The following is a 21,064-nucleotide window of genomic DNA, read 5'->3' as shown; positions in this document are numbered from 1 at the left end:
CAGTGACGTCAGGCTGGAGACTAAGGTGCGCCTGATCCAGGCCCTAGTCTTCGCAATTGTGTGCTATGCGTCAGAGAGCTGGGCAAGTGACTAGGGATGATTGAAAGATAATTGATGCCTTTGAGCTGTGGTGCTGGGAGAAAGTGTTGAATATACCATGGACTGCAAGGAGAACAAATGGGTTTGTCCTCAAGTGGGTGAAACAGGGCTGCTCCTTGGAGTCAAGGATTCTGAAGCTTCATCTGACATACTTTGGGCATGTTGCAAGGAGGGGCCGGCCAGTCCTTGGAGAGGGACATCATGCTTGGGAGGGTGGAGGAACAGTGCAGGAGAGGAAGACCTTCGATGAGATGGATCAATTCATTGATTGGGGTAGTGGAGGTAGGTGTGTCCGAGACAATAAGGTTGGCACAGGATAGAGCAGGGGTTAGGGCTCTTGTCCATAGGGTCGCTATGAGTCGCAAGCAACTTGATGTCACATAACAACAACAACAAATTAAACAATATATCTAAGTAGCTTTGGTAGCCTAGTCTGTAGGGTGATGGGCTGCTAACCCAAAGGTGGGGTCTCTGCTGGTTCAAATCCACCAGTAGCTCCATGGAACAAAGATGGCGGTCTTCTCCCATGCATTTTATAGCCTCCGGCAAACCCACTGAAGGCTCAGCTATGAGCTGGTTCTGACTCAGCAACTGGGTTTTGGATTTTGTTTACATATTGGTGGAGCGACAAGAGGGGGAGGAGGGGTGAGGGGGAGGTGCCAAGTGGAAGTTTTCACCCTGTAGCCCTCGTCCACGCCAGCAGTCTCGGGGTGAATGCCTCCCTCTAAGTGAGCCTTGTCCACAGGCCTGCCAGCTGAAGACAGAGACCATCACCTACGAGGAGAAGGAGCAGCAGCTGGTCAACGACTGTGTGAAGGAGCTGAGTAAGTCCCTGACCTCACTCTCCCTCCCCCCCCTTTGGGCTTTCCTGTATCTTCCATCGTTTTGATAAATAGTTGATCAGCGCTAATTCAGTGGTCACATTGTCGCCTTCCGTGGGGACACAGATCCACTTCTCAACCTGTTCCCACAAGCCTGTTAGGGGAGGCTTACAAATTGCTGTTATGCTGAACCTGCTTGAGCAGAACTTCTAGACTAAGATGAACTAAAACAAATGCCTGGCTGTTTACTTTTGAAAATCAGGGGCCGACTTAGAGGCAGCTAAAAGCAAAAACATGATCAAACAGACTTCACTGCCTTTGATAACTCCAGGCCTCCTGCCGACTTAGAGAGTTGGTAGTATTTCCCTCAAAACCAGAAACTTCCTCCGTTCTTGTGCGTCACCTTCCAACAATCCCGTTTTATGAGAACCTGGGTGCTAGGTTGCCAGCCATAAATTGTCTCCATCTCCCCCCCGGAATGGATGCTTTTAGCTCAGACTTTGATTTTGAAGGTTGGGATTATTTAATGCCCAAGTTCTTGACTGCTGACCAGAGTTTGGCAGTTCAAACTTCCCACTGCTCCCTGAAAGAAACCTGTGACAGTTTCCTTCCATAAATATTTACGGCCTCAGAATCCCCGTAGAGAACTTCTGCTCTGTCCCGTAGGGTCGCTGTGAGTCACAGTTGACTGGGCAGCAACCGCTTTGGGTTCCGTTGTTTTTACTCAAGTTCAGCCCAGCTGCATCAATTTGTGCTGAGATGTGGCAACGCGGATTTCTAGTAACTAGATTTGTGAGAGTTGAAGCTAGAGGTCTCACCTTTCAAAATAATTACTCCCTGCCCCCTTGCTCTTTCCACTCTTATACAGGTTGTTGTTGTTGTTATGTGCCATCGAGTCGCTTGCGACTCATAGCGACCTTATGTACAACAGCCCTAAACGCTGCTCTGTCCTATGCCAATCACACTGTCTCCGACACACCCACCCCAATTACCACAGTCATTGAATCAATCCACCTCATAGAGGGCCTTCCCCTCTTGGCAGATGAAACACACCCTCTGTTCAGATCTAGTGGATTGAGTTATGCCTCGGATAACAGGACCCTGAAGCCTGAGAGAACTGTAACCATGCACCTGCAGTGGGTGCACGGGTGGAACGTGGGAATTCATGCATTAAAACACACCTTGGTGTGGTGTGACACCTCCTGGCTGCCTCTCCGAGGTGGGGTGCTTTTTCTGGGGAGCCAGCTTTGGTCCGAGGAGATCACACTCCACCCGGAGCCCAAGAATCGCAGCTGCGGACCATCTCCCCTCTCAGGCATCACTGAGCTGTAGGAAAGCCCACCCCCGTTTTCTTGTGTCCTCTCCATCCCCAGGCCTCATCTTTGCTGATAACCACTCCCTTATGATAAAGGTGGCCCGTCTCGTGCAGACTCCTGAGACCCTGCTCCCGCTGTGTCTGTGTGTACGGCTTTCTCGCTTCCTCCCTTGACTTGTCCTTTCTCCGTCCAAGGGGATGCCAACGTCCAGATCGCCAGCATCTCAGAGGAACTGGCCAAGAAGACTGAAGATGCGGCCCGTCAGCAGGAGGAGATCACACACCTGCTGTCCCAGATTGTGGATTTGCAGAAGAAGGCAAAGGCGGTGAGGATGCTGGGCGTCTCGCGCGGTTTTGGAGCGTGGGGAGGGACGTTTTCTGCCAGACGGGGACCTTTAACTTCGTCTTTTAGGAGTTAATGCTACTCCTTTGGAGGAAAAAAACCCGTGTATTCAGTAGTGTAAAATAGACTGCTCTGTATTAACAAGGAGTCCTGCTTGTCAATCTCTTCTCTCATAAGAATAATCTGAAAATAATACAGTTCCTTATGAAATATATGGTAAGCGCAGGGTTTTGGTGTTTAATATGTGGAACTCTAGTTGAGAATTCTGACTTCTGGAGAAGCACCCAGAGTGTTTTAGCAGAACAGCATCTGATTTAAGAGGAAGAAGCAAAAAAAGAAAAGATCCCCATGTCAGGCCTTTGTTATAATTGGGAAGTGCTTTCCGAGGGCAGCTCTTGGCTTTGGAAGAGGGCGGGTGGTGAGACAGAGAAAGAATTTGCATTTAGGAAAGACGCTGCCTTCGAAATTACAGAGAAGGTGATATTTGACTCCAGTGTAGGATAAAAATATTCGTATCTAGATTTACCGAGAGCGTAAAGAATCAAGTTAGGAAAGTTAGACTTGTCCAAGTGTTTTGAAATTGGAATGGACTTGTGTCTACTTCATCGTAGTGCGCGGTGGAGAATGAAGAACTCGTGCAGCACCTGGGGGCGGCGAAGGATGCCCAGCGACAGCTCACAGCTGAGGTCAGCATTTCTCCCTTTCCCTGCGGCATCTGAGGGCCGTGGAGGCTTCTCTGCCTTGATCATGCATGTCTTAAGAAGCACACAGTGTATTTGGTTTTTAGTATTTATATTTAATTTTATTTTTATGCATCACATTTGTAGTTGTTATGTGCTGTTGAGTCGCTTGCAACTCATAGTGAAACTATGTACCAGAGCCCTAAACCCTGCTCTATCCTGTGCCAACCTCACTGTCTCTGACACACCGACTCCCATTGTCCCAATCACTGAATCAATCGATCTCATCGAGGGTCTTCCTCTCCTGCATGCTATCCTTCCACTCTCCCAAACATGATGTCCCTCTCCAAGGACTGGTCCCTGCTTGCAACATGCCCAAAGTATGTCAGACGAAGCTTCAGAATCCTTGACTCCAAGGAGCAGCCTGGTTTCACCCTCTCCAGGGCGAACCTGTTTGTTCTTCTACCAGTCCATGGCCTATTCAGCATTCTTCTCCAGCACCACACCGCAAAGGCATCAATTCCTAGCTCCTATATTACACTGATTTTCAGGGCTCACTTGTGGGCTCTTGAAGTGTTGGCCCCACACCCACCCAGAGCGGGGCCTGCAGGACACATGACCCATATTAGAGCCAGAGCCCAACACGGAGCAGCCCACATTCAGTGACGCAGCCGGAAGCGCTCGCAATGGGGCGTTTAATTGGGGCAGAATAATTTCTGCTTTCTCAAAGTTGTTTTATTTCATTTGACAGTGGGTAGCACTTTGGGATCCTTGGACTCTTGCCTGAAAGGGACAGCATATTAGTTCAGGGGTAGAATTTCCACTTCCTGTGCAGGAAACCTGGGTTTGAATCTCACCACCGTCGCTCTTATGCAGTTACCACTCATCTGTTCGTGCGGGCCTTGGTTGCTGGGATGCTTAAGAGGTTTTAGCGAAGCTTCCAGACTAAGAGCAGGAGGAAAGGCTTGGTGATCACCTGAAAACCAGCCAGAGGAAGCCCCATGGGACACAGCAGTTTGATCTGCAACAGACAGCATTTCCTTCCATTGTGCCTGGGGTCACCCCGAGTTAGGTGGCAGCTTCACCACAACTAACAACCATTGCACTTGTCCCAAATACAAGACTCAAGTTCAAGGGCTTAGGAGCGCTTGGCATTTGGCTCCAGGTCCACAGAGCAGCGGATTCCATGTGCTGCCGGGGGACTCTGCTCTCCTGGTTTATGGGATGAGCAGGTGGGTGTTCACTGGGTCTCCGTATCCCCCGCCCATCCTCATCTTCTCTACAGCTGAGGGAGCTGGAGGACAAGTACGCAGAGTGCATGGAAATGCTGCACGAGGCCCAGGAGGAGCTGAAGAACCTGCGTAACAAGACCATGCCCAACACCACGTCCCGCCGCTACCACTCGCTTGGCCTGTTTCCCATGGTGAGACTCCCACCCCACCCCGTGTCCTCCCTGATACCCCGTGCCCACCCAGGGAGCAGGGTCCTCCCTGTAGGAGGGTGAGATTTGCCACGCTAACAACAGAAGTTGAGTCTTTGCCATAATTTCTCATTTGGCAAGGAACTCGGGTACGTGTTGGGTTGCTAATGGGAAGGTCAGCTGTTCGAATCCACCCTGCCCGCCCACTCGATCTGCAGTCTCCAGGCCAACCTGGATTGTTTCCTGCTTCCCTTTTTCCCTGCATCTCTTCTTAGCCCAGCCATCCCCACACTTTATGTTTTCTGTGTACTTGGGGTTCACTGTGCTTCATTTCCCTGCTCTCAGCACAAAGGCTGTCTTTTAAGAGTTAAGAAAAGTCGCATCGAAAGCCCACATTTCGATTTCTTCTTGGACGAAGTCTCAGCTTTTCATTTTTGCTGAGCTGAAGCTTTTGTTGCCCTGTTTCTGTAGCTGCTGATCCAGCCCAGTTTTTGAAGAGGGTTATTTTTAAAGTGCAGCACGCATGGCAGGTATTTAAAGCAACCTTCAGACTGTACGGTGCCTGTTTCTGGAGCACAGCGCCCAGCCCTGCCTCTTCTGCTCTCAGCCCTAGTAACTACCGAAGGCTTTAGCGAGTTGCGGTTTCCTCTGTTATGTTTCCTGTTGCCTTGACATTTGACTGGAGTTCTTAATCAAGGGTCCACAGATGGAATGGGGGTAGTCTGTGACTTTTTGGCTGGCAGTGACCCAGCCCTTCCCCTCAGGTTGGACCTTTGGCCACTTGGGTGTCCTGAGGCCTCTGCAGGTGCTTCTCTGCCCACACCTGGGCCTTCCGGCATCTGCCCACCATGGTGTGAAGGATTGTCCACTGGACTTCCCCGTATTCATTGAGGCCTGCGGGTAGTACAGGGAGAGAACTTGTCAGGCAGCCCAGCAGCTGTCTCTGTGCCAGATCCTTGGACGAGCCCTGGGGAGGCACCAGATCCTGGAGGACAGTCATGAATCAGACTCTGAGGGCCCCTGTGTCACCTTCTAAACATCCATAAGCTTTGGAAGAATGTGGAAATTTCTTCTTTTCTGTCAAACCTTCCCTCCCCTCCACGTTCCAAAAACATGTCTCTACTCCCATATGGAATGAGAACTGGTGATACAGTGGTTACCTGCTCGGCTTCTCACTGAAAGGTCAGCTGTTCGAACCCACCAGCAGCTCCATAGAAGGGGCTTGGCAACCAGCTCCCATGAAGATTCCAAAACCCGTTGTCATCTTGTCATTTCCAACCCACAGTGACCCTGCAGGACAGAGTGGAGCTGCCCCGTTGGGTTCCCAGGGAGCCCTGGTCCATAGGAGGAGTCGATAGGCAGTTGCGCTGTGAACCCACAGGTCACACCTCTCTGGCGGTTCGAGTCCAGCAGGGAGAAAGATGAGCACTCTCACAGTCTCCTCCCATGTGACTTGCAGCCCCCTGGAGGGTCAGCTGTGGGTCTGTTCCGACTCGATGGCAATGGATGAGTGAGTGACTCTTTAAGAACGCAGACTGCCGTGTCTCTGTCCTGCAGACCGTCTGGTGGGTTCAAACTAACGACTTCTCAGTCAGCGTTGCACTTAGACATGGTGCCACCAGGACTCCCCCCTTAAAGGTCACAGTCTAGGAAATGATGGGGAAGTCCTGCTACCACGTGGGGTCACTGTGAGTTAATATCACGTTGGTGGCCCCCGTCAACAACAGCATTCCCCTGCTAATACTGCACATTTGCTGTTTTCCCGGAGGAGCACGGGCCTGCTTTCAGACACTCAGATGCACCTAGTGTAAGGGACTGTGCTCAGGGCTCCTTGATGCCTGCTGTGTTCGGGACCTGACCTGGGGGCCGCCAGCCTGAGCTTCCAGCCCATGGAGAATGTTGTTAACTGGCTTTGTGAGAGGTCTGGGGGCCTCCAGTGCTCGGGTTGCTAGCCCGGCTGCTGGCCTGTCCTCCTGAAACTCCGCTCACTTGGCGTGTGTCTTCTGACTCTCCCCAGGACTCGTTGGCCGCGGAGATCGAGGGGACGATGCGAAAGGAGCTGCAGATGGAGGAGCCCGAGTCTCCAGACGTCACGTACGGCCCCACCAGCTTTCCCTTCTAAGCCCCCAGAGACTAGCTTGTAACTCCTGGTGGTCAAAGGTAGCGGGGTTCAGATCTCAGACACCGACTGATACAGTCGTCAGCCTGTGGTCCTTCCTAACCCCAGCTAAGGGCCTCCGACAACCCCCAGCTTCTCTCGTTGGGCATTAAGGATTTGTGATAGAATTTTAGGGACCTGGGGAGAGAAAGGCATTTATCTTAACACAAGTTAGCTCCACCTTGACAGCCTTTCAGTGTGTTTCTCCTTCCATGAAATGCATTCCTTTGGGGGGAAAAGAAAATTCATTGGGTAAAGAGAAACAGCAGTGCAGCATGAGATGCAAGGGGCTTTTTAAGGAGCAGGGACAGGACTTTGGGGCCTTTCTGGTGCAGCTCCCTCCCTAATGTCTCATTTCTGGGTGTTTGTAAGAGACACGCACCCCTCATTCTACTTGACTTCCTCTCCACTTCAGTCTCATCGGTAGAACTGAAATGGAATCCTGGGAGAGGAGAAATACCCTTAAAGTTCCATAAACCTGCAGAGGCCCCCGCGTCTCAGAACAAAGTGGCCGCGGTGGAAATGTCCCTGCGTCTTTCCCCTTAAGAGGCAGGGTACCGGCTAGCATCAATGTGTGTCTCAGCCTTTAAAAGTTTCCTAGTCTGGTGCTTATTATCTCACTGTACAAGACTAATTTTAAGTCCTTTTTTAGGGGACTGTTGTTGTTGTTAGGTGCTGTTGAGTTGACTACGGTGCATAGTGATTCCACATAATATCTCTGAACCCTGCTCTGTCCTGCTCCAGCCTGTCTCTGACACACCTACCCACATCACCCCAGTTATTTTGTTAATCCGTCCTATCCAGGGTCATCTTCTCCTGCACTATCCCTTCACCCTCCCAAGCATAAGGTCCCTCTCCGAGGACCAGTCCCTCAGCATTTATTCTGTGAGATTTTATTTGATGCCTCCTCCGTGTGCCCTGCAGTGAGCACAGTACACAAATGCCCTTGTGCAGCTTACATTCTAGTTAACGTGTGCCGGAGCACTAGCTGGAGACAGAGAGCTTTGGTAATGTTGCTTGGCTGCTCAGGACAAGCTTGGCAGTTTGAACCCACACAGCAGCTCCACGTGAGAAAGAGCTGGTGACCTCTCGTACAGACCACAGGCCAGGAGACCCTGGGGGGCAGTCCAGCCCTGTCATGGCGGGCTGCTGAGTTGAAAGTGGTTCAGTCGCATGTAACAACAGTGATAAGAGCTCCGGAGACAAAGGAGCATAAAGACATTTTGTTGTTGTTTTTGCTGTTGTCCATGTTAATGTTCTTTACCAAGATCACAATGGAAATGCATCTGTTTTTCTTCTACCTTCCTTATTTTCCCATGAAAATTAGACAAGTGAAAATGCAGCCAGATTAGATAGACCTACACCCTCAAAGTGAGATCTATACCTTTTAACTCTCAAAACAGGTCTTTTGAGGTAAATCTCAAAAGAGATTTACCCAATAAAGTACATCTTTTTATTTACTTTTTCCTTTCTGTTTTTATTTTGTATTTGCTTACAAATTCATATACATTGTGTTTCACGGTATTCCTCATTCAGACTGTGTTTCATACAATCATTCCCATGCATTGTGATATTTGTAGGTCAAACTTTCGAGAAGTCAAACGAAATCTCTCTCTTGCTAGCATCCCCTTCAGAACACAACTGTGTATTAAATAAAGTCAAAAGTCCAGCAGTCCCCAATCAGCTCCAGCCCCCCACAGCAGCCCTCCCTCCAGCACATTTCCTGGGCTGTAAATTGTCACAGGAGGAAGCAGCCTGTCTTTCTCCTGAAGAGCAAGCAGCTGGTAGATTCAATCTTCCAACCTTTTGGCTAACAGCTTGACCCATCACCAGCTTCGCCCCGACGGCTCTCTGAACCATAAATAAATGGTTTGAGTCCTGATTTCAATGGTTTTGGAGTTTCTTGAATTTTATATTGTGGAGGTGGCGCCCTAAGAAACAGGTGGAAGGTCGAGCTCATGGCACTGTGGTTAAAGCATTTTGACTATGGATCAAAGGTTGGTGTTTCAAACCCACCAGCCATTCTATGGGAGAATGATGGGACCCTCTCCTCCTGGTAAACTTTACAGCCTCAGAAACCCCATGGGGCGGTTCTAGTCTCCCTTGCGCTGTGGGGTCCCTATGACTTAGAATCTATTGATCGCAGTGGGTTTGGTTTGGGTCTGAGGGTTTGTTGTGAGTCAGATGCCCCTGTGGCTCCCAGGTTGACCATCTGTAGAGAGCTTAACTCCGGGGTCACGCCAGCATTGGCTTATTCTTGGATGTTCTGCGTTCCTCCCAGTCACCAGAAGCGTGTCTTTGAGACCGTGAGGAACATCAATCAAGTCGTCAAGCAGAGGTCTCTGACCCCCTCACCCATGAACATCCCCGGCTCCAACCAGTCCTCGGCCATGAACTCCCTCCTGTCCAGCTGCGTCAGCACCCCCAGGTCCAGCTTCTACGGCAGTGACGTCACCAACATTGTGCTCGACAACAAGACCAACAGCATCATCCTCGAAACCGAGTCGGACCTGGGGTATGTGGACAGGAGCTTTTCCTTTTCTGTTGCAGGAGAGGGGGTGTGGCTTGAATCGTGGGGTTCAGTACAGGAGGCTGGCAGCAATCCCCAGACCTTGCACTTCTCCCATATGTTCCACCCCCCCTCACCAAGTATATGCTTATTTTTGATACTGATGTTTTAGATAGATAATTTAATAATTTGAAATATTGTTGTTGTTGTTTTTTGTTTTTACATTTTTATTTTTATTTTTTATTATTTTGTGTACGCGTACCGTCAAATCAGATCTGACTGGTATAGGAGGAGATTGTCCCTCCTTTTCCAGCAGAGCATCTGGTGAATTTGAACTGTGTGCCTCTGGGATTGCAGTGCAGCTTCTTGCCACTAGGCCACCAGAGCTCCCTTGTTGTTGTTTTTATGTGCTATTGAGTTGTCTGCAACCCATAGGTGATCCTTTGTGCGGCAGTTCTGAACCTTGCCCATCCCGAGCCACTCTCACTGACTCCCACCCACTCAGTCCCATTGCCCCAGTTATTGTCTTAATCCATCTCACCCCAGATGGTGGGTGCAGAGAGCCAGGGGTGCAGCACGTATCCACCAGATCCTCCCTCCTTGCGGTGGTCCATGCAGAATGTGCCCCGCCTTCCATTCCCCCAACCCACTGTCTGTTCTCTGCACTGTTTACTGCAACTGTAATGACAGTTCTAGGCTGATGGGTTCTGTCCAGTGTTGGAGTCCCAGCTCCTTTGGGTCAAAGCTGAAGTGTCTCTTAAACCAACTGCCTATTAAGGAATTAGCAGCCTGAAGGTTTTTTCCTAAGGGTTCACAAGGGCGGTGTTTCTAGGGACAGAGCGTTATTTGTTGTGTTGTTATTACGTGCCATCAAGTCGCCTGCAACTCCGAGCGAGCCTATGCACAAAAAATCTGCACCTTTATTTGTTGTTGTTGTTGTTGTTGTTGTGCTGTCAAATCACTTGCAACTCATATTTGCTGTATGCACAGTAGGCGCGAACCCTGTCCTATCCTCCAGCAGAATATCTGGTGGATTTGAACCACTCACCTCTGGGATTGCAGTGCAGCTTCTTGCCACTAGGCCACCAGAGCTTGCCCAAATACTAATTTTTAAGAAGTGGTCATTGTTTTCTTTGAAAAGTAAAAGAAAAATTATTTCATTGTTATACCATCCCTCCCCCACAAGTGCACACCGCTATGCAGCCTTCATTTTGGACTCAATGACAATAATACCTTATCATATATCCCTTTTAAACAGCTCTCTCTCTCTTCTGTTTCAATGAAGAGGGGTGGGTGGGGAGAAAAGTGCGACAATGAATGAATGGAAATCCAAAATCTCTGTAAATTTTCGTTAAAATTAATAATAATTTTTTAAAAAATAAATAGGGGAGCTCTGGTGGCCTAGTGGCAAGAACCTGCACTGCAATCCCAGAGGTACGTGGTTCAAATCCACAAGATGCTCTGCTGAAGAAGGAGGGGCGATCTCCTCCTGTAACAGTCAGATCCGATTTGACGGTACACACATCATCATCATCATCATAATTTATAATTAATATTAATAGTAATTAAAATATGATGATGATGATGACATTTCGGGGGTCATGCGTGTTGCCCCCACGTTCACAGCCCTGTGTAAGGCCCACCTTGGGTTCCCCGGGCTGTCCTGCGTTTGTGTAGGAGTCTGCCCCGCCCAGCCTTTGCCCCGTAACCGCGCACGTCTGCCCTCTTGCAGGAGCGAGGAGCGCAAGAAGCCTGGCACGCCGGGCACCCCGGGCTCGCACGACCTGGAGGTGGCCCTGCGGCGCCTGTCCCTGCGCCGGGAGAACTACCTGTCGGAGCGGCGCTTCTTCGAGGAGGAGCAGGAGCGCAAGCTGCGCGAGCTGGCCGAGCGGGGCGAGCTGGCCAGCGGCTCGCTCACGCCCACCGAGAGCATCATGTCGCTGGGCACGCACTCGCGCTTCTCCGAGTTCACCGGCTTCTCCGGCATGTCCTTCGGCAGCCGCTCCTACCTGCCCGAGAAGCTGCAGATCGTCAAGCCGCTGGAAGGTGATCACCGGGGGCCCCGGCCCCTCTCGGTCCTCCTCGGAGACTCCCTGTGGGCCCTGATCCACCAACGCAAGGCGGGCCACCCCTGCAGTGCCTACTCCTTCTTCTTCCGAGATAGCCACCCGCGCTGCTGGTTCGAGTTCCTCTGAGGGTCTGAGGGTAGCTCGGGGTTGCAGGTTTGCAGACAGCACACACAGGTAGCGGGTAGCCAGGACTAAGCTCAGCCACCCAGCCAAGGAACGTGGTCCTGGTCGGGTGATTGCCTTCCTTTTGCTTTCAGAACCATAGCAGTAGTGACGTTTTCTACAGGATGCAGGGGCAGTGCTCTGTGCTCAGAAGTTAATTCACTCTGCCTTTTGAGGGAGCTCTCGTGGCCTAGTGGTAAGAAGCTGTGCTGCAGTCCCAAAGGCATGTGGTTCAAATCCACCAGCGTCTCTACAGGAGGATGGGAAGTCTCCTCCTTTGTGATTTACTGCCTCTCTAAACACACTAGAGGATCAGCTGTGAGTCTCTTATAACTCCACAACACACAACAACAACGGAATGCCTTCTGAGTAGTGAACAAATACTTTGATAGAAATTTCGGGATCTGGAAGCAGAGGAGTGCATAGCTAATGCTCTAAGTTGGTTTTATTTTTGTGATTTTTTTTTTTTTTAGTGACCACATGATAGTCATTTGTCCATTCACAGTTCTGAGCAACCTTCCCAGGCTTCTGTAACTTAGAGACCAGGAGTTTCCAGCCTCCTAAAGTCTACATTTTCCAGGGCAGTTCACTTTTTAGTATCAGGAGCACCCCAGGTACTTAGCTTCTTAGAAAAGTTCACCTTTTTAAAAGCTTCCCCCCCCTCCCCCCGCATTGGACTGTTAACTGAAAGGTTAGCAGTTCAAACTCATCCAGAGTGCCTCCAATGAAAGGCCAATTGGCTCTTGAAAGGTCACAGCCCCCGGAAAACCTCTGGAGTCCTGTTCTGTACTGTCCACCTGGGGCCGCCCTGGGTTGGAATGGACTTCATGGCAACTGGTTGGTTTATTTTTTTTTTTCTCCTTCATTTTTGTGGTTGATAGGGGGGTTTTCTCTCTCCATTCCCGCCCCCCCTCCCCCCGTGCCAGAAAGCTACCAGGCTTTTTTCTCCTTAATTTATAAGCCCATGTAAGTTTATGAGAAAGTGTTTTAAAATTCTGACATACAGCCTAAACAATTCCTATAAAACGTTTCCAACCTTTTTTAAAAAAGAAAAATCATTACTTCCTCTGCTTGTCCTCAGTTTTAAACGTATTTTCCTAATTGCCACGCCATGTAATTTTAATACCACAAATATACTATTTAAGGATATATAGGTCTGCGTTTTATGTGTAAAAAAGCAGTACATTTATTTCTATTTCCTTCTCACAAGAATGTTTTCTCCCCCTTGGTGACAGTGATGCCCTGTTGAGGAGGCATGCTTCAGGGTGAGGCTGTGCTTGGAAATATCCCCCAAGACCTCAAAGGGTCCTTTAAAAGGAAGGAAGAGGGTGAATTCTCCTTCTGCATTCATGATTGTTTTAAAGTGTATCATTTAGGGCCTTCTTAGAGTTCAGGAAAGGTTTGACTCCCTCCTTTTTCATTTGTTTATTCAGCTGTAAGCTTTGCGATTATGTTCCGATCCACAATGTCTGTTTTTTCTTTCAATAAAGTCTTCCATTTCTGCAATTTTATTTTCTGCCTTTCTTTTCTTTTTCCTCTCCTGTTTCTCACAGATCATTGGAATGTATCATCTCTGTCTTGTCTGCTTTCTGTATTTCATGAGGTCATTGATGAGTTTGACATCCATTGTCCAACCACATTGCAGGGAGTGAGTTTTGTTGATTGATTTTGACCAGTTCTTTTTCTTTTTTTATTTTTTTTTAAGCTTGTGATAATTTTGTGAATAAGAACAAATCACCGTAGACTTGCAGTATGACTTTTATCAACAATACCCTGTCACCCAGGAAGCTAAATCACTCCCACTATAAATTCATGTCATACCACTGTGACCTGCGAAAGAGTCTTGATGGCATAGATCCCTTTAGCTCTGTTGTATAATTTTCTGATTGCTCAAGAGTTTTCAAATATAGCCTGTTGGTGTTTTGTTGTTGTTTTTTAATCTCCTTTCCACAGTACTGTTTGTGTTCCTGTTTAATTGAGTTAGTTGCAGTGCTGACATAGGAGACTTGAGTCTGGCTTTTCTTCTGTTCTGTGACATTGGAGAAGTTGATGCACCATTCTGAGCCCTCCTGTCCTTGTTTGCTAGCGAGCGGCCACATCTGCTACCTGAAATTGTGGCAAAGCTTAAATGTGATGGTGTATTTTGTTTTGTGTTGTGCCTGGCATCAATAGGTACAGGTTAAAATACAGACTCCCTGCACTCATCCTTATTCTAATAGCATAGGTCTGATATAAGCTGCCTTTGGATACTGAGATCTGCACCAGCCTTGCGCTGGGGTCATGTTCTTCCGTCAGATTCCACTGACTCACAAAGAAGGTGATAGGTTTGCTGTGATCTCCAGCAACCCAGGTGAATGTACCTGACACCAGGCCACTGGAGAATGTTGCCTGGGATCATAGCAGATAGCCAATCTGTGCCTTCCATCTTCGCCGCTGTTACCTGTTTAATTAACCTCACCATCTGCCTATTGGTGTCAGCCAGCATGACTGGGTGAGATGCTTAAGTATGTAGCACTCTAAGATTACCTTACATGTTTTAAGCAAGTGGAGAACAAACATTCAAGCTAGAAAGAGATGTGTATGTGTTTTTAAAAGACTGAAGCAAGCAGTGTTTCTTTGCCTGTAGTTTGTTTTTCCTGGCTGGTTAATTATAACCAAGATACAGTTGCCACATAAACAAGTTAATATGCAATTAGGGGGGAAACAATTTCCAACTATTGTCTAGCAAGCCTTGTTCTGACTTCTGAAGGCCTAGAAGCTTTTCTGGTTAAATGGACTTGGCTAGTTCCAGCGAAGGGGTGTGGGAGAACAGCAAATAGTGACTAACGGACAGTGACTGTAATTACAACCCCCTCCTGGTCCACATCCTTGTTATGCAGAACTTTATCTTGATGCCAACTAGGAGCACAAAGCTTCCTCTCTTTTCTCACCCTGTTACGTCATTTTTGTACATGTGGGAGGAGTGGGTGGGTTTTGTGAGTTGGTAGCAATGGGAGGTAGCTGATAGGAGCCTCTCCTGCTTTGTGCTTGACAAGTAGGGGATCTGAGGAATCAAGGGAGAACCTCAGAGAGGAAAGAGACCACAGGGACACGGAATGAAGAGGGGGTTCTGTTTGCTTTTTTATCTTAAAAAAAAATTACTCTTTTTTTAAAAAAAATGAATTTTTTGATCGTTGCTGTTGAGATTGTACCCAGCAAAACATTTCCACATCCAGCCATCACTACATGTACAATTCCATGACATTGACTGTATCCTTCAAATCACACAGCCGTTCTCATTCTCCTTCTCTGTTGTTCCTCCTGTTAACATGAACTCTCTGTCCCGTAAGGTTCCTATCTAGTCTTTCTAGTTACTGTTGTCAATTTTATCCCGTATAGATAGTTCTTAAAAGAAACATAATGCTCAAGGCAGTCTTTGCTAAACTATTGTTCCTTTTCTTTTTAAATTTTTATTTTATGTTAGTTTGCTTATAAAGTTTATATTCATTGTATTTCACACTATTCATTGACATTATGTTTTATTCAATCATTCATGCTTTATAAAATTCCCATTGGATTAGGCCTATCTTTATCCTATCTTTTAAGGTCCTGCTGGACTTCAAAGGTTACTTTGGGGCTAAGGTTTCAAGATTATCTCAGAACATAGTTTCAGGAGCCCTTCCACCTTCCTTGGCTTTAGAAGGTCTGGGGGTCACAGTCCTTTGGAATTCAGTTCAACAGGGCCCTCCCTTTTGATGAGTATTCTTTTATGGAATCTTTAATCAGGATTTTCAGTAATAACAGCTGGTTACCTTTATGGCAGAGGAGGAAGTTGTTTATGGAGGCCATTAGTCACATGGTCTCTTCTTTTATGCCACCTTGGATCAGAGACAGGACTTCAAGCAGCCAGGAGATAGGTAGAATTTCTACCTGGTGGTTTAGGTAAGGTGAAAGAGAGGTGTGGCGTGAGGTGTTCCGCCCAGGTGCTGGGCTTGGCAGGCGCTCTAGCTGGGACTGGAGATAGTCCGTGATCCCCACAGCAAGACATAACTTGGGTTGGAGGCGGCGCTTGCCAGTACCCACCTTTGCAGAATAGAAAACACCACAGGTGTCAGGGATTAGAAAAATCATTTTGCAGCGTCATCATCACCCTGATTCTTGAGACCAGAATACACGAAGCTTCCTCATTGTGGGGAGGCAGTGAATGTGGATAAGAGAGGAACGCTGGAGCCAGCCTGGATTTGAACTCCAGACCAGCCACGTCCCAGTTGTGCTCCATTTGACAAGTTCCTATGCCACTCTCTACTCAGTTCCCGCTTCTCTCAGGTGGGTGTAACAGAATTGTGAAAACTGAGTTACTATATAAAAATCTCATAGCAGAATATCCAGTTCTTAGTACGAATTTGATACAGGGTGCCTGGTCTTCTTCGGGAATAGATGTCCAGGTGCAGGGTAAAAATTCAAGTACAAAGTGGGCCTGTCTGCAATCTTTTAGCTATAATTTCATTACATTTCTTAAGTTGTCCAAGTTTGGGAAACACACACCACGTGTATTTGTGCAGCCTCCTTAACTCCACTCAGCAGACCCAGTGTCCTTTCTCTTCTGAGCCCAACATAGGGTGGGGAGAGATGGAATAGACAGGCCTTCGAGGCCCACGAGTCTTTTGTCAGGGTGCAGAGTCCGTCCTCAGTGGACTGAAAACATCGTGAGGCCCCCAAAGGTCAAGGAGACCCAGCGCGCACTTGATGCTTTTCTTCACCTTCGATTGCCCTTGTCCTTCGTCCCCTCCAAAGGTCGAGGCAGCTTGACTACGTCATGTCCATAGGGTTTGGGTGGTCAGTCCCACGCTGGAAATCCCGGGGGCTCATTCACAGCATCTTCAGTGCAGGCCCTTTGCCAGGAATGTGCTGCCCAGCCAGTGAGCGTGTGGTCAGGGCTAGTTCTGTGGTGGGAATGGAGCTCAGGACAGTGAGAAGCCCCAAAAGGAAGGAGGCCGAGTGTTTCCTGGGGACCTGACACCCACCTGGAGGTAAGGGCCAACCAATACCTGTCACCTGTCCTGAGGTCCTCACATGCCCTCCTTTCTCTGTGCTTTGTGGGGTGAGCAATGTAGCATAAATGAAAGCATGTTTCAGATTCTTTGCCTCAGTTACCCTATCTGTAAAATGGAACAATTAACACTTCACTGGGTAGATTGAGAAATAAGTGATAAAATACATACACAGTCAGTTGTCATGCAGACACGTCTTAATACAGGGCAGCTTCCTAAAACCACAGTGCTGTGCACCTGAGAAGTGAGGTCATCATGTCTGGAGAGCCCTGGCCACGTGTGCACCGTGTCATACATAAACTCTCATCCTCTTTGAGGGGAATCCAAGGCCTGCCTTCAGAATCTCAAAGGATCTGAGAGGGAAGATCTAGAGATCTAGATTGAGACTTCTACACCTGGCTTTGTTATTTTGAGTCAAAACCAGCTTATAGCTGAGCTACCTACGGGTTTTCAGAAACAGTAAATCACAGAGGAGGGGATTGCCCCTATTTCCCCACAGAGTGGCTGGTGGATTTGAACTGCGTGCCTTTGGATTGTCAGCGCAATGTCTTACCACTAAGCCATCTTTAAAAGCCACTACTAAGCCACTACTCGCCTTTAAAACCAGACTTTTGAGCTATTGAGTCCTGACTCCTCATACTCCTCCATGGTTGTTTCCAGGGATGAACATCTTCACGGCAGGAATCTTCTCATCTTTCTGCTTTGGAACAGCTGGTGGATTTGAACTGCTGACCTTGGAGTTAGCAGTCTGATTGTTAACACACCGCACAACTCGAGTTCCTTGGGACTGGATTATTCTTTTCTGTGGGAGACTCCTGTTCATTGGTGGATGTTCCACAGCATCCTTGACCTCTATTATAGAAGCCAGTAGCAGCCTTCCAAGTTCTGGCAACAAAAAGTGTCTCCAGACCTTGTTCGCTGTTCGCTGTCAAGGAAGGGCGGCAAAACTCACCACTAGTTGAGGGCCACAGAGGGGAATCTGGAGAACCCTCTCTCATTCTGTGCACTGCTTTTTTTTTTTTTACTATTTGGAAATATTTCTTGTTTTCTACATTTGTGTACCATCCAGTTGGAATCGACTGACCCTCTGGCGGGTTTTAGTTTAATCGCAGAGGAGGAGAGTGCCCATCCTTCTCCCACAACATAGTTGGTGGATTTGAAACATGTGCTTTGGGGATTGCATTTTTTCCTGAAGAATAGCATCTTCTCCTCAGTTATAATACAGCTTCCCTTCAACTGTGACAGGCTTTTGGGATTGCAGTGCTGCTTTTTACCACTAGGCCAAGGGATCCCACTTAAGGAGATTCCTGTTGTACATGTGCGTGGTTACTACTGGGATAGACCTCAAAGTGAGCGACAGGAAATCTGTTTAATGTGTGTTGGCAGTGTGTAAAGATAAGACTTTGGAAAGTCTGCTGACATGCCCCTTTGAAGGCTCCGCAGCTGAGAGGGTCTCTAAGGTTATTTCTGACATCCTTGGAGTTAGTCCTCTCCCTGGACACACTCGAGGATCGGGGCCTCCTGATGAGCCCTGTGTGGCCGGCTCACACCTGGAGCTGTTCTCTGACTCCCCCCGCCCCTCCTCCCAGCAGTCTCTTCTCCTTCATCTCTTTATTGTGACCACTGGCTGTTATCTGTTAGTTCCTGGGGTCCCTGACTGTCCTGCTGACACTCTCAAGTGCAGCATGGAAACATGGAGGAGGTTAGCCACCAGCAGAGGACGCCTCGGTGAGCCGGTGGGAGAACCACGGGGGGAGGCCATTGCTCTGGACAGGCTCCTGCTTTCTGCCTATCCAGAGCCTCTACAAGTCCCTTGTTGGAATGTAGAGTATTTCTTTTATTCAGCTGCCTGAGTCTGGACAACATCTTCATCTGTCACATGAGGATAGAGCTTACAGCTGCCAGGCTGTGCACCATGAATCCTAGCATCTATGCAATGCAGATGCCTGTACAGGGGGGAATCCCAGGATATATCAAAACACTGAATGTACTTCTTTCCCAGGTTTCCTGAGTGCACTTGGCCTTGGAACACCTCTCTTTGTAGAGCACAGGTGACACTCTCGGGTCCCTAGGGAACACAAGGTGCTGGTCAGGTTAGGTGCTCTGGTGTTATTACGGACTCAAATGGCATTATCTGATCCCCAGGTTCAATGTCACTGAGAAGATTGGCTCCTGCACTTCAGATCTGTGTGTGGACCTGCTGTGTTCTTAAATCACACCCAGTAGGCCACACACACCCTCCCCACCTGCAGCCACTTGAGGTTGCTGGCAGATTAGAGTGAACTGAGTCAGAAGGCGTCTTTCATACTCACTACGTATCTTTCACCATTTCTATTTTATTTTATAATGGTTTGCTTACAAAGTTCAAAGTTTGTATGCACTGTTTTTTACACCGGATCATTCATTCCCATTTCTTTTACCCATCCCTTCCTCCTCCCATCACATTGTGTGATCCTATGATTAAGCACCACCTCCCCTCTTTGGATCCTTGTACTCATTCTACAATAATGGTCTTATACAGTATTTGTCTTTATGAGACTGAGTTAGTTCACTTAGCGTAATGCTCTCCAGTCCCCATTTTAGGTAGTAATTTACAAAATCATTGGTCCTGCGTGCTGCATAGTATTCTATTGTGTGAATGTACCAGCTGCATAATATTCTATCGTGTGAATGTGCCAGCTGCATAGCATTCCATTGTGTGAATGAACCATAATTTCTCAATCCTCTTGGTCTTATTGTGATCTTTAGTGCTTGTTTGATACTGTCATACTGTGTCTTTTATCAGTTCAACCATTTCTACATAGATGATTCAGTGACATTGTTTATATTCTTTAAGTTTTGCTGACTTTTCTGGAACACTCCTCCCCAATTAACCTAAACTCACTGCCCCCTAAGCATCCTGTCTTAACTTTTCAAGTTGCTCTTGTCTGTTTGATCCCATGTAGCTAGTTCATTAAAAGAGTACAGTGTTCAAGGGAGAGGTTCTTTACAAAATAAGCTAAAATAGTGTGTGGTTTAAAGAAGACGTGATGAAATATTTTTGTTTACAATTTAACAATGATCTCAGGGCAATAGTGGGCAGGCATTCAGCCAGCTTCCATGACTCTGTATAGTCTGGATTCTGTTAGGAATTTTTAAATTCTGTTCCACATTTCCCCACCTCTTGATCAAGTATCCCTGTAGAAGTATTGCTCAAAACTGTCTTACTATATATTCCCTGTTTCCAGCAGTAACAGTGTGCGCTTAGCATAGAGTACACTTCACAGTCTCTTTTGTGTCTGTCTTTGCTGTGTTGACTCCTGTTTCCAAAATGACTTGTGTTAGATGTAAGGTTTGGCATTTGTTGGATAGAATGAAGATTTTGTCACACAGTGGGGTACTAGTTTAACTTTAAAGAAATCATGTTTGATTTAGTTAGTTGGTGCTCCTCCTGGGTGGGACAACAGTATATTGGCCACTGCTGTATTGCAAGAAGGTCCCGGGCAGCTTTATTGCTATCCCTACCTGGGGACCACCCCTGGGGATGAACAGGCCTTGCTGGGTGTGGCTGCGGTCATCATAGACTCTGGCTCTAACTCTCTCTTCTCTGCCCTCCCTCCTACAAGGTTCTGCCACCCTTCACCACTGGCAGCAACTGGCCCAGCCTCATCTCGGGGGCATCCTGGACCCCCGGCCCGGTGTGGTCACCAAGGGCTTCCGGACGCTGGACGTGGATGTGGATGAAGTGTACTGCCTTAACGACTTTGAAGAAGACGACACAGGTGACCACATTTCCCTCCCGGCCCTAGCTACCTCCTCGCCAGTGAAGCACCCAGAGACCTCAGGTGAGAGGTCCCGAGCACGTGTGACCGTCTCAGGCAGCAGAAGTTACCCGAGCCAGCCTCAGGCTTTCCCCGAGGAGATCCAGGAGCCGCCAGTGGCCACCAAGGAGGAGGAGGATGAGGAGGGGTCTGGTGAGGGCATCGCCATAAGTCCTGTAAACCTGGCACCTTCACTGGAGGCGGAGTCCTGGGCCATCCTCACCTCTGTCCCGGGCACCATCCATAGTGGCTCTGTGTGTGTAGCTTCCGCTCGTCTGTGTGGGTGACGCTCCAACCGACCGTCCCTGTGTGTGTAACACAGTCGGAGACCTCCGTAGTGCGAGTGGGTGTAGCACCTAGCCCACCACGGAGACACATGGCCCAGTGGAGCTCTCCACGTGGGCGTGGGAAAGGCTGCTAAAAAGAAGTGGATTGTGGGGCCCCTGAGACCAGTGACACCCCTCTTCCCTTACAGGTCTATCCCTGTATCTGAAGGGGCAGATTCCCCAGAACCTTGATGGTCCGCAGACCAGGCTGAACCAAGTCAGGCATTTGTAGGGGAATTGTGGGTTCTGGGTTGTACAGGAGGTGAGTGGGAGAATCTGTGGCCTAAACCACAAAAAGACTTCAGAAACCCTTGAGAGAGGTGCTTTATTGC

The 21,064-nt window shown here is 48.3% G+C and overlaps 1 protein-coding gene across 3 annotated transcripts in view; it reads left to right on the top strand.

Annotated features, from left to right (window-relative positions):
- The window catches only part of TRAK1 (trafficking protein, kinesin binding 1), a 92,132-nt gene extending 71,307 nt beyond the window's left edge, over window positions 1-20,825 (top strand). For 2 of the 3 annotated variants that reach the window (XM_006892991.1, XM_006892990.1), the window contains exons 6-13: window positions 845-923; window positions 2,431-2,561; window positions 3,190-3,264; window positions 4,544-4,681; window positions 6,696-6,772; window positions 9,118-9,351; window positions 11,078-11,391; window positions 20,212-20,693. In XM_006892991.1, coding sequence (XP_006893053.1) covers window positions 845-923; window positions 2,431-2,561; window positions 3,190-3,264; window positions 4,544-4,681; window positions 6,696-6,772; window positions 9,118-9,351; window positions 11,078-11,391; window positions 20,212-20,693 — 1,530 coding nt within the window. Of the gene's footprint in view, window positions 1-844; window positions 924-2,430; window positions 2,562-3,189; window positions 3,265-4,543; window positions 4,682-6,695; window positions 6,773-9,117; window positions 9,352-11,077; window positions 11,392-20,211 lie in introns of all 3 variants that reach the window. The other variant, XM_006892992.1, reaches the window with a different exon arrangement.
- Window positions 20,826-21,064: the final 239 nt, after the last annotated feature.

This window comes from Elephantulus edwardii, unplaced genomic scaffold, assembly GCF_000299155.1.
Source record: "Elephantulus edwardii isolate Elephantulus edwardi_28Jun2011 unplaced genomic scaffold, EleEdw1.0 scaffold00121, whole genome shotgun sequence".
In the NCBI taxonomy this organism is placed as follows: Eukaryota; Metazoa; Chordata; class Mammalia; order Macroscelidea; family Macroscelididae; genus Elephantulus; species Elephantulus edwardii.
Note: the sequence above shows the minus strand (reverse complement) of the source record. Positions and strands in the feature narration are given on the sequence as shown.